We start from the raw sequence: 11,898 nt of genomic DNA on the forward strand, positions 1-11,898 counted from the left end.
ATACACACCTGTTATATAGGGGCCTCCCTAGTTACCAAATTTAAGAACAAGTGCTGCTGGAAACGCGTCTGGTACTCAGCCTTATGTCCCAGGCTTCTCTAATTCCAGTGATGGATTTTTGATTGTTCACACTATCAAGATGGATTTTTTTTAATATATATCAAATAAAATCTTTGGAATTTTCAATGTTGGACGTTTGGTGAGCTGGCGCTAGATCTCCTATAGCCCTGTAGCACACATACAGGGGCCAGACACAGGGGGCTATAGGGGCGGCATGAGCAGTCTGTGGTGGTGGTGATGTCAGCAGGAGCACTATGACATCATCAGATCCTGTAATATTACCGGATTGCTCTTTTTTTTTTACATTGGATCCGTCTCTAGTTTTGCTCTTCACCCCCCGCCGCCATGTGACCTGGAATAACGTCCCCCCGGACAAGGTCCATAGTCCGGGGCTGTTAATCGTTAGATCATGATTATCATTTACTACGTGACCGTTGTCCTGAAAATCTCCTAAAACAGATGAGATTTCAGCTCCTCGCCTCCTGTAAGATCTCTGCTTGCTGTCAGTCAGCTGCTATAGTTTTACATGGGGGAAATACAGTGATTGAGAAGGGGATATCCAGTAGTGGAAAACCCCTGTAAGGCCACAGCCCCATCAGTATTCGGTCAGTATTCGGTCAGTATTATTTCTCAGGAGCCAAAACCAGGAGAGGAACAATCAGAGAAAAGGTCTAATAGAAACAAGTCACCAATTCTGCATCTATCACCCACTGCTGAGAAAAAATACTGACCGAATACTGACCAAATACTGATAGTGGGGCCGTGGCGTAACTGAAAATCTCCCACTGTTTTGTGTATACAGTTCTTATGCAGAGCTATGTGTCGCTATGGTTACAGATTACAAACATTCCCTGTGCTGACGGCAGTCATGGCTACCAATATGTCTGTATATTAATAAGTAGGGAGCATGGCGGCAGGGTCGAACTACACAGGGTTTGTTGGTGGTCTGTTACCATGGAGATACACAGGTCTGCAGAGGAGCTGTGGACACAATACGTTGTAGACGATTAGGGCAATAAGCAAACTTGTATCTAAGGGTGGACCTATGTCCTGATCTAGTCCTGCTCTCACAGCTGAGGGTTTGTTACAATGTAGCTGGGATTATGCAGATGAATTGAAACAAATCCTCAGCTGACGGAAGGAGGCAGTGACCCCTGCTGGTCATAAGGAGGCACTGCAGAGGATAACACGATCCCTAGTGCATCATTATGGCGGCAGTGGCAGATTTAATAATCCTAATTACAATATACGCCAAAATTATTAAAGTCACGCGAGAGATGACTCCAAAGCATCAGATTTCTCTGTATAATATTTGGCTAATTTTGTGCCAGAAATTTCTGCCAAAATGTGGTCAATTCTTATCTGGCATTGTAAGCTGCAAACAGCGCCTAGAACGCATACATGGGACACAACAAGGCACCTAGAACGCATATGCAGGACACAAGGCACCTAGAACGCATATAAGGGACACAAGAAGCCGCCTAGAACGCATACGCGGGACACAACAAGAAGCCTAGAACGCATACATGGGATACAACAAGGCGCCTAGAACGCATACATGGGATACAACAAGCCGCCTAGAACGCATACATGGGATACAACAAGGCGCCTAGAACGCATACATGGGATACAACAAGGCGCCTAGAACGCATACATGGGATACAACAAGGCGCCTAGAACGCATACATGGGATACAACAAGCCGCCTAGAACGCATACGCGGGACACAACAAGAAGCCTAGAACGCATACATGGGACACAACAAGGCGCCTAGAACGCATACATGGGATACAACAAGCCGCCTAGAACGCATACATGGGATACAACAAGGCGCCTAGAACGCATACATGGGATACAACAAGGCGCCTAGAACGCATACATGGGATACAACAAGGCGCCTAGAACGCATACATGGGATACAACAAGCCGCCTAGAACGCATACGCGGGACACAACAAGAAGCCTAGAACGCATACATGGGACACAACAAGCCGCCTAGAACGCATACATGGGATACAACAAGCCGCCTAGAACGCATACATGGGATACAACAAGGCGCCTAGAACGCATACATGGGATACAACAAGGTGCCTAGAACGCATACATGGGATACAACAAGGCGCCTAGAACGCATACATGGGACACAACAAGCCGCCTAGAACGCATACATGGGATACAACAAGCCGCCTAGAACGCATACATGGGATACAACAAGGCGCCTAGAACGCATACATGGGATACAACAAGGCGCCTAGAACGCATACATGGGATACAACAAGGCGCCTAGAACGCATACATGGGATACAACAAGCCGCCTAGAACGCATACGCAGGACACAACAAGGCGCCTAGAACGCATACATGGGACACAACAAGCCGCCTAGAACGCATACATGGGACACAACAAGGCGCCTAGAACGCATACATGGGACACAACAAGGCGCCTAGAACGCATACATGGAACACAACAAGCCGCCTAGAACGCATATAAGGGACACAAGAAGCCGCCTAGAACGCATATGCGGGACACAACAAGGCGCCTACAACGCATACGCGGGACACAAGGCGCCTACGGCACATACGCGGGGCACAAGGCGCCTACGGCACATGCGCGGGACACATGGCGCCTATGGCACATACGCGGGGCACATGGCGCCTATGGCACATACGCGGGACACGAGGCGCCTATGGCACATACACGGGGCACAAGGCGCCTACAACGCATACGCGGGACACATGGCGCCTACGGCACATACGCGGGGCACATGGCGCCTATGGCACATACGCGGGACACATGGCGCCTATGGCACATACGCGGGACACATGGTGCCAATGGCACATACGCGGGACACATGGCGCTTATGGCGCATACGCGGGACACATGGCACCTATGGCGCATACGCGGGACACATGGCGCCTATGGCGCATACGCGGGACACATGGCGCCTATGGCGCATACGCGGGACACATGGCGCCTATGGCGCATACGCGGGACACATGGCGCCTATGGCGCATACGCGGGACACATGGCGCCTATGGCGCATACGCGGGACACATGGCGCCTATGGCGCATACGCGGGACACGAGGCGCCTATGGCGCATACGCGGGACACGAGGCGCCTATGGCGCATACGCGGGACACGAGGCGCCTATGGCGCATACGCGGGACACGAGGAGCCTATGGCGCATACGCGGGACACGAGGCGCCTATGGCGCATACGCGGGACACGAGGCGCCTATGGCACATACGCGGGACACGAGGCGCCTATGGCACATACGCGGGACACATGGCGCCTATGGCACATACGCGGGACACATGGCGCCTATGGCACATACGCGGGACACATGGCGCCTATGGCACATACGCGGGACACATGGCGCCTATGGCACATACGCGGGACACGAGGCGCCTATGGCACATACGCGGGACACGAGGCGCCTATGGCACATACGCGGGACACATGGCGCCTATGGCACATACGCGGGACACATGGCGCCTATGGCACATACGCGGGACACATGGCGCCTATGGCACATACGCGGGACACATGGCGCCTATGGCACATACGCGGGACACATGGCGCCTATGGCACATACGCGGGACACATGGCGCCTATGGCACATACGCGGGACACATGGCGCCTATGGCACATACGCGGGACACATGGCGCCTATGGCACATACGCGGGACACATGGCGCCTATGGCACATACGCGGGACACATTGCGCCTATGGCACATACACGAGGCACGAGGCGCCTATGGCACATACGCGGGACACATGGCACCTATGGCACATACGCGGGGCACAAGGCGCCTATGGTACATACGCGGGACGCATGGCGCCTATGGCACATACGCGGGACACATGGCGCCTATGGCACATACGCGGGACACATGGCGCCTATGGCACATAAGCGGGACACATGGCGCCTATGGCACATACGCGGGACACGAGGCGCCTATGGCACATACGCGGGACACGAGGCGCCTATGGCACATACGCAGGACACGAGGCGCCCGTGGCACATACGCGGGACACGAGGTGTCTATGGCACATACGCGGGACACGAGGCGCCTATGGCACATACGCGGGACACGAGGCGCCTATGGCACATACGCGGGACACATGGCGCCTATGGCACATACGCGAGGCACGAGGCACCTATGGCACATACGCGGGACACGAGGCGCCCATGGCACATACGCGGGACACGAGGCGCCTATTGCACATACGCGGGACATGAGGCGCCTATGGCACATACACGAGGCACGAGGCGCCTATGACACATACACGGGACACGAGGCGCCCATGGCACATACACGGGACACGAGGCGCCTATGGCACATACACGGGACACGAGGCGCCTATGGCACATACGCGGGACACATGGCGCCTATGGCACATACGCGGGACACAAGGCGCCTATGGCACATACGCGGGACACGAGGCGCCTATGGCACATATGCAGGACACATATGGCACAAAGTGGCGAGAGAACAGCCACAGCTGAGGGTGTGTTACAGTGTGTCAGTGTAGATGAACCCATCCAGGATAAGAGTGAAGTCTGATCTGTTGGTTATTTGTGATTATTTACAAATAAGTTATTTTGTATCAATGTGAAATCCAGGGAAATAAGACCAGTCAGCTGGAAAATATGTCATTTCCTAATAGTTTGTGGCCCGGCGTGGCCTCATCTCTGCAGTCTCCGCTTATGATGCTGCTACGTTTAGCACACTGTTTCCTATGCTGACACATTGTAACAAACCCTCAGCTGTGTGAGCAGAATGAGGTTGTCTCAGATTCTAGATGCTGAAGATGAAGGATAAATCATCTGATAACGTCTTTATACGATGATGGTTTTACATTAAATACAGCAGAACTTTATTTATTAAGAGATTTTAATATCTAAGATGTAAAACCTGGACGGCGCGTGTATCCTATATACAGTGCGTCAGATCCCGCAAACTCCATGTATAGATCTGAGGATCGACAGTCAGAACGGACTCCTCGGTGATCCTGCGGCAAACAATCCCGGCGTCCATAGATCCTATATACAAATAGTGACCGCACCGTCCGCTCACCAGTCACCGACTAGAAACACGGGAGACCGAGCAAAATATCCTGGAGACGAGGAGGAAGTGATCATTACCTACAGACTTAGTTTAAATAAGTAGAATAAGTAACATTTTACTGATATAGAAATCCAAATCCCCTGCAGTTACAAAAGATCCTGTCTCCAGCCACCACTAGGGGGAGCTCCCTATATACAGAGATACATGATAAGATCCTGTCTGCAGCCACCACTAGGGGGAGCTCCCTGTATACAGAGATATATGATAAGATCCTGTCTCCAGCCACCACTAGGGGGAGCTCCCTATATACAGAGATACATGATAAGATCCTGTCTGCAGCCACCACTAGGGGGAGCTCCCTGTATACAGAGATACACGATAAGATCCTGTCTGCAGTCACCACTAGGGGGAGCTTCCTGTATACAGAGATACATTATAAGATTCTGTCTGCAGCCACCACTAGGGGGAGCTCCCTGTATACAGAGATACATGATAAGATTCTGTCTGCAGCCACCACTAGGGGGAGCTCCCTGTATACAGAGATACATGATAAGATTCTGTCTGCAGTCACCACTAGGAGGAGCTCCCTGTATACAGAGATACATGATAAGATTCTGTCTGCAGCCACCACTAGGGGGAGCTCCCTGTATACAGAGATACATGATAAGATCCTGTCTGCAGCCACCACTAGGGGGAGCTCCCTGTATACAGAGATACACGATAAGATCCTGTCTGCAGTCACCACTAGGGGGAGCGTCCTGTATACAGAGATACATGATAAGATCCTGTCTGCAGCTGCCACTAGGTGGAGCTCCCTGTATATAGAGATGCATGATAAGATCCTGTCTGCAGCCACCACTAGGGGGAGCTACCGGTATACAGAGATACATGATAAGATTCTGTCTGCAGTCACCACTAGGGGGAGCGTCCTGTATACAGAGATACATGATAAGATTCTGTCTGCAGCCACCACTAGGGGGAGCTCCCTGTATACAGAGATACATGATAAGATTCTGTCTGCAGCCACCACTAGGGGGAGCTCCCTGTATACAGAGATACATGATAAGATGTGAAGGATATAATGAGATAATAACACAGAATGTTGGATTCTTATTCTATCAGACGCAGAGTGAATACACAGTATGTTATTATTCTTTAGGTCCTTTGCTCGGGGTTGGGGCGTTGATTGCTGATATACGATCAGTTCTGGGTGACATATTCTCGCCCCGTATTCTCTTTTACACCCGGTGATATATTCATGGTCCCGGTCACCCACCAGCCCTTTGCCACATCTACACCCGGAAGGTGCAGAGTCGGCTCCTTCTGCCTCTCGGCTTATGAAGTCTTCAGGCCTCATCTTCCTCTTATCCGATGGGGGTTACAGTTTGCTGAGGAACATGAGCAGAGCCGTGTGGAACTCCTCGGGTCTGTCCATGTAACACGCGTGTCCGGCTCCCTTGATGGGGCTGAGCGTGTGGTTGGGCAGGCGCTGCAGGCTCTCCAGGGACTGGCTGCCCAGGTTGGTGTCCTCGGTGCCGTACACGATAAGGGTGGGCACCTGCGGGGAATGGAGAGATGTTTTAGACACCAGAGAAAAAAGATCTTCATTTTGCAGGTTATCGGGGGCCGTCATGTGGACTGGGGGTCCTGAAACATCAGGTGATTACACAGAACCAATCATTGTGATTTTGAGGGAACAACCACCACCCGACCCCGTATCATGGGGGTTGTCACGTCCACCTACAGCGCTGCCCGGGCGGCGGCCACCACTCACCTGGATCGGCTGGTACTGCTGCGGTTTGAAGCTCTTAGTTCCCACAGGAGCCACCGGGACAAACCCCCTGATCCGGTCGGGGTGCTGCAGGAGGAGCGGTAACGAGAAGAGGCCACTCATGGAGGGACTAATGATGACCGGCTGACGAGCGCCCAGGGCGTCCATGACATGGAGCAGGTACTCAGTGCGGCCCTTCTCTGAAGACATTGGTTGAGCTTGGAGCGACTCGCCATATCCTAGAAATCATGAGACAGATATTAAGACAAACAGTGCGCGGAGCGTGCATCCCTATATCCTGCGACACGAGCGTGCATCCCTATATCCTGCGACACGAGGAGCGTGCATCCCTATATCCTGCAACACGAGGAGCGGGCATCCCTATATTCTGCAACACAAGAAGCGGGCATCCCTATATTTGGCAACACATGGAGCGTGCATCCCTATATCCTGCAACACGAGGAGCGTGCATCCCTATATCCTGCAACACGAGGAGCGTGCATCCCTATATCCTGCAACACGAGGAGCGGGCATCCCTATATTCTGCAACACAAGAAGCGGGCATCCCTATATTTGGCAACACATGGAGCGGGCATCCCTATATCCTGCAGTATGCAGAGCGTGCATCCCCATATCCTGCAACACGAGGAGCGTGCATCCCTATATCCTGCAACACGAGGAGCGTGCATCCCTATATCCTGCAGTATGCGGAGCGTGCATCCCCATATCCTGTAACACGAGGAGCGTGCATCTCCATATCCTGCAACACAAGGAGCGTGCTTCCCCATATCCTGCAGTATGCGGAGCGTGCATCCCCATATCCTATACAAAGTCACTGGTAGTGTGTCGGAACGGAGATATGCGTCACTGATGTAAAAAGAAGTGGAAGTTTCTCCGGCACATTAAGTGCAGAGAGGGTTAACGGCCCAGGCTTACAAGGGAATGTTTTTAGTGGATGATGAAGTGCAGGGCGGGACGTCATCCACCCTATCTCCAATCCAGGGAGAGCTCTGGGCTTTAAATAGCCAGCCCTGACACTCAGGTGTGTTCAGTACCTGGGGAAACCTGCTCCAGAGTGGAGCTCACATGTGCTGTGCTGAACCAGTGTGTGCCTAATCCTGAGTGGCCAGACCATGGCCGAGACACCGACTGTGCTGCAAGTTTTTGTATTTTGTTTTGTCTCTTTAGCTGAATGGGCAGTGTACCCTGCAGTACGCGGAGCGTGCACGCAGTGTACCCTGCAGTACGCGGAGCGTGCACGCAATGTACCCTGCAGTACGCGGAGCGAGCACGCAGTGCACCCGGCAGTACGCGCAGCGTGCACCCGGCAGTACGCGCAGCGTGCACGCAGTGCACCCGGCAGTACGCGCAGCGTGCACGCAGTGCACCCGGCAGTACGCGCAGCGTGCACGCAGTGCACCCGGCAGTACGCGCAGCGTGCACGCAGTGCACCCGGCAGTACGCGCAGCGTGCACCCGGCAGTACGCGGAGCGTGCACCCGGCAGTACGCGGAGCGTGCACCCGGCAGTACGCGGAGCATGCACCCGGCAGTACGCGGAGCATGCACACAGTGCACCCGGCAGTACGCGGAGCGTGCACACAGTGCACCCGGCAGTACGCGGAGCGTGCACCCGGCAGTACGCGGAGCGTGCACCCGGCAGTACGCGGAGCGTGCACCCGGCAGTACGCGGAGCGTGCACACAGTGCACCCGGCAGTACGCGGAGCGTGCACACAGTGCACCCGGCAGTACGCGGAGCGTGCACACAGTGCACCCTGCAGTACGCGGAGCGTGCACACAGTGCACCCTGCAGTACGCGGAGCGTGCACCCGGCAGTACGCGGAGCGTGCACACAGTGCACCCGGCAGTACGCGGAGCGTGCACACAGTGCACCCGGCAGTACGCGGAGCGTGCACACAGTGCACCCGGCAGTACGCGGAGCGTGCACACAGTGCACCCGGCAGTACGCGGAGCGTGCACACAGTGCACCCGGCAGTACGCGGAGCGTGCACACAGTGCACCCTGCAGTACGCGGAGCGTGCACACAGTGCACCCTGCAGTACGCGGAGCGTGCACACAGTGCACCCTGCAGTACGCGGAGTGCACCCTGCAGTACGCGGAGCGTGCACACAGTGCACCCGGCAGTACGCGGAGCGTGCACACAGTGCACCCGGCAGTACGCGGAGCGTGCACACAGTGCACCCGGCAGTACGCGGAGCGTGCACACAGTGCACCCGGCAGTACGCGGAGCGTGCACACAGTGCACCCGGCAGTACGCGGAGCGTGCACACAGTGCACCCGGCAGTACGCGGAGCGTGCACACAGTGCACCCTGCAGTACGCGGAGCGTGCACACAGTGCACCCTGCAGTACGCGGAGTGCACCCGGTAGTACGCGAGGCGTGCACACAGTGTATCCTGCAGTACGCGGAGCTTGCACACAGTGTACCCTGCAGTACGCGGAGCGTGCACACAGTGTATCCTGCAGTGGGACACTCAGTAGCGCAGGACCTGGACGTGCAGGGACTCGCTGGGGCCCGGGGCGCAGTCACTTCTACCTGGTAAGTCAATGGCCGTGGCGCGGTATCCGTGCTCAGACAGGATCTGCAGCGTCCCCAGATCTTCCCAGGTCTTGGATGTGAAGGAGCGTCCGTGCAATAACAGCACCGGGAACCTAGAAATCAGAAAACACGACATGTACGACCGTCACACGGAGATCGCAGGACAGACGTGTGTGAACGGCGCCTTAAAGGGCAAAAGAGTCGTGAATCGACAAAAGCCACAGAGTAGCCCCCAGACATGAGACCCCCGTGCTGGTACCTCTCCGCTGCAGCCCCCTCCAGGCTGCTCCTCGGCACGGCCTCCCTGTAGAAGGTGGGCCAGTCCCCGGTGAGGGTCGCCGTCCGCACTGTGAAGTTCATGTTGTCCTGGGCTTCGGCGCGGGCGACCTCCGCTCTGGGCTCCTCTGGTTCTGGCCTCGCGGAGGGGAGAAGCAGGTAGATCAGGACTGACACGGATAAGATCAGGACTAAGACCACGAGTTTATGGCGGCCCAGACCCATGATGGCGAGATCTGCAGAGAAACCATTACAGACAGTGGAGGATGAGGGTTGTGCTTCCAGCAGCTGAAGAATGGTCCCCTCCCCCGACTCCTCCTCCACCAGGATGTTTGCAGAGGAGTACAACCCCCCTCATCTCCTGCGTCATGTGACCGAGGCTTCTCCCCACCCTCCTCTCATTCCTTCTAGAGTGTAAGCTCCTGTGGTCAGGAGGACCAGTGTCAGGCCGCGGACCACCAGTCACCGGCTCCAGGGCCCCACATTTCAGCTACATGGAAATGTGACATTATCCTCAATCACAAAGTTATATAGCAATGATCTGAGTAGATTGTTAGATGAATAAGACACCGCCATTGTCTGTACATAGTGATTCAGGTATATAGTGCCAAGTACTGCTCATATAACAGGGTGGGGGCCCACCAGAGGATTCTCCTGTTCTCCTGTGGGCCAGTCCGAGCCTGATCAGGACTCCTCCATCTTGTATCTTGTAAAGCCTATGATCTTACACATTCTCCACCTCTGGGGGCAGTGCTGTGCTGTGTTATTCCCCCTGTGTCCTCTGGGGGCAGTGCTGTGCTGTGTTATTCCCCCTGTGTCCTCTGGGGGCAGTGCTGTGCTGTGTTATTCCTCCTGTGTCCTCTGGGGGCAGTGCTGTGCTGTGTTATTCCCCCTGTGTCCTCTGGGGGTAGTGCTGTGCTGTGTTATTCCCCCTGTGTCCTCTGGGGGCAGTGCTGTGCTGTGTTATTCCCCCTGTGTCCTCTGGGGGCAGTGCTGTGCTGTGTTATTCCTCCTGTGTCCTCTGGGGGCAGTGCTGTTCTGTGTTATCCCCCCTGTGTCCTCTGGGGGCAGTGCTGTGCTGTGTTATCCCCCCTGTGTCCTCTGGGGGCAGTGCTGTGCTGTGTTATTCTCCCTGTGTCCTCTGGGGGCAGTGCTGTGCTGTGTTATTCTCCCAGTGTCCTCTAGGGGCAGTGCTGTGCTGTGTTCTTCCCCCTGTGTCCTCTGGGGGAAGTGCTGTGCTGTGTTATTCCCCCTGTGTCCTCTCGGGGCAGTGCTGTGCTGTGTTATTCCCCCTGTGTCCTCTGGGGGCAGTGCTGTGCTGTTATTCCCCCTGTGTCCTCTGGAGGCAGTGCTGTGCTGTGTTATTCCCCCTGTGTCCTCTAGGAGCAGTGCTGTGCTGTGTTTTTCCCTCTGTCTCCTCTGGGGGCAGTGCTGTGCTGTGTTATTCCCCCTGTGTCCTCTGGGGGCAGTGCTGTGCTGTGCTTTTCCCTCTGTCTCCTCTGGGGGCAGTGCTGTGCTGTGTGATTCCCCCTGTGTCCTCTGGGAGCAGTGCTGTGCTGTTATTCCCCCTGTGTCCTCTGGGGGCAGTGCTGTACTGTTTTATTCCCCCCTGTACCCTCTGGGGGCAGTGCTGTGCTGTGCTATTCCCCCTGTGTCCTCTGGGGGCAGTGCTGTGCTATTTCCCCTGTGTCCTCTGGGGGCAGTGCTGTGCTGTCTTCTTCTCCCTGTGTCCTCTGGGGGCAGTTCTGTGCTGTGTTCTTCCCCCTGTGCCCTCTGGGGGCAGTGCTGTGCTGTGTTCTTCCCCCTGTGTCCTCTAGGGGCAGTGCTGTGCTGTGTTCTTCCCCCTGTGTCCTCTGGGGGCAGTGCTGTGCTGTGTTCTTCCCCCTGTGTTCTCTAGGGGCAGTGCTGTGCTGTGTTCTTCCCCCTGTGTCCTCTAGGGGCAGTGCTGTGCTGTGTTCTTCTCCCTGTGTCCTCTAGGGGCAGTGCTGTGCTGTGTTCTTCCCCCTGTGTCCTCTAGGGGCAGTGCTGTACTGTGTTATTCCCCCTGTGTCCTCTAGGGGCAGTGCTGTGCTGTGTTCTTCTCCCTGTGTCCTCTAGGGGCAGTGCTGTGCTGTGTTCTTCCCCGTGTGTCCTCTAGGGGCAGTGCTGTGCTGTGTTATTC

The 11,898-nt window shown here is 55.2% G+C and overlaps 1 protein-coding gene across 1 annotated transcript; it reads right to left on the bottom strand.

The window, feature by feature from the left end:
* Window positions 1-4,940: 4,940 nt before the first annotated feature.
* LOC141157620 (protein ABHD14A-like) lies at window positions 4,941-10,073 on the bottom strand. Its single transcript, XM_073645113.1, has 4 exons — window positions 9,721-10,073; window positions 9,459-9,574; window positions 6,907-7,142; window positions 4,941-6,690 (listed from the first exon to the last, which is right to left on the bottom strand). The coding sequence occupies exons 1-4, from the start codon at window positions 9,960-9,962 to the stop codon at window positions 6,511-6,513; spliced, it is 774 nt and encodes a 257-aa protein (XP_073501214.1). The 5' UTR covers window positions 9,963-10,073; the 3' UTR covers window positions 4,941-6,510.
* Window positions 10,074-11,898: the final 1,825 nt, after the last annotated feature.

The sequence above is a fragment of the Phyllobates terribilis genome, unplaced genomic scaffold (assembly GCF_046119375.1).
Source record: "Phyllobates terribilis strain yellow unplaced genomic scaffold, ASM4611937v1 Scaffold_8__6_contigs__length_399053987, whole genome shotgun sequence".
Taxonomy (NCBI): domain Eukaryota; kingdom Metazoa; phylum Chordata; class Amphibia; order Anura; family Dendrobatidae; genus Phyllobates; species Phyllobates terribilis.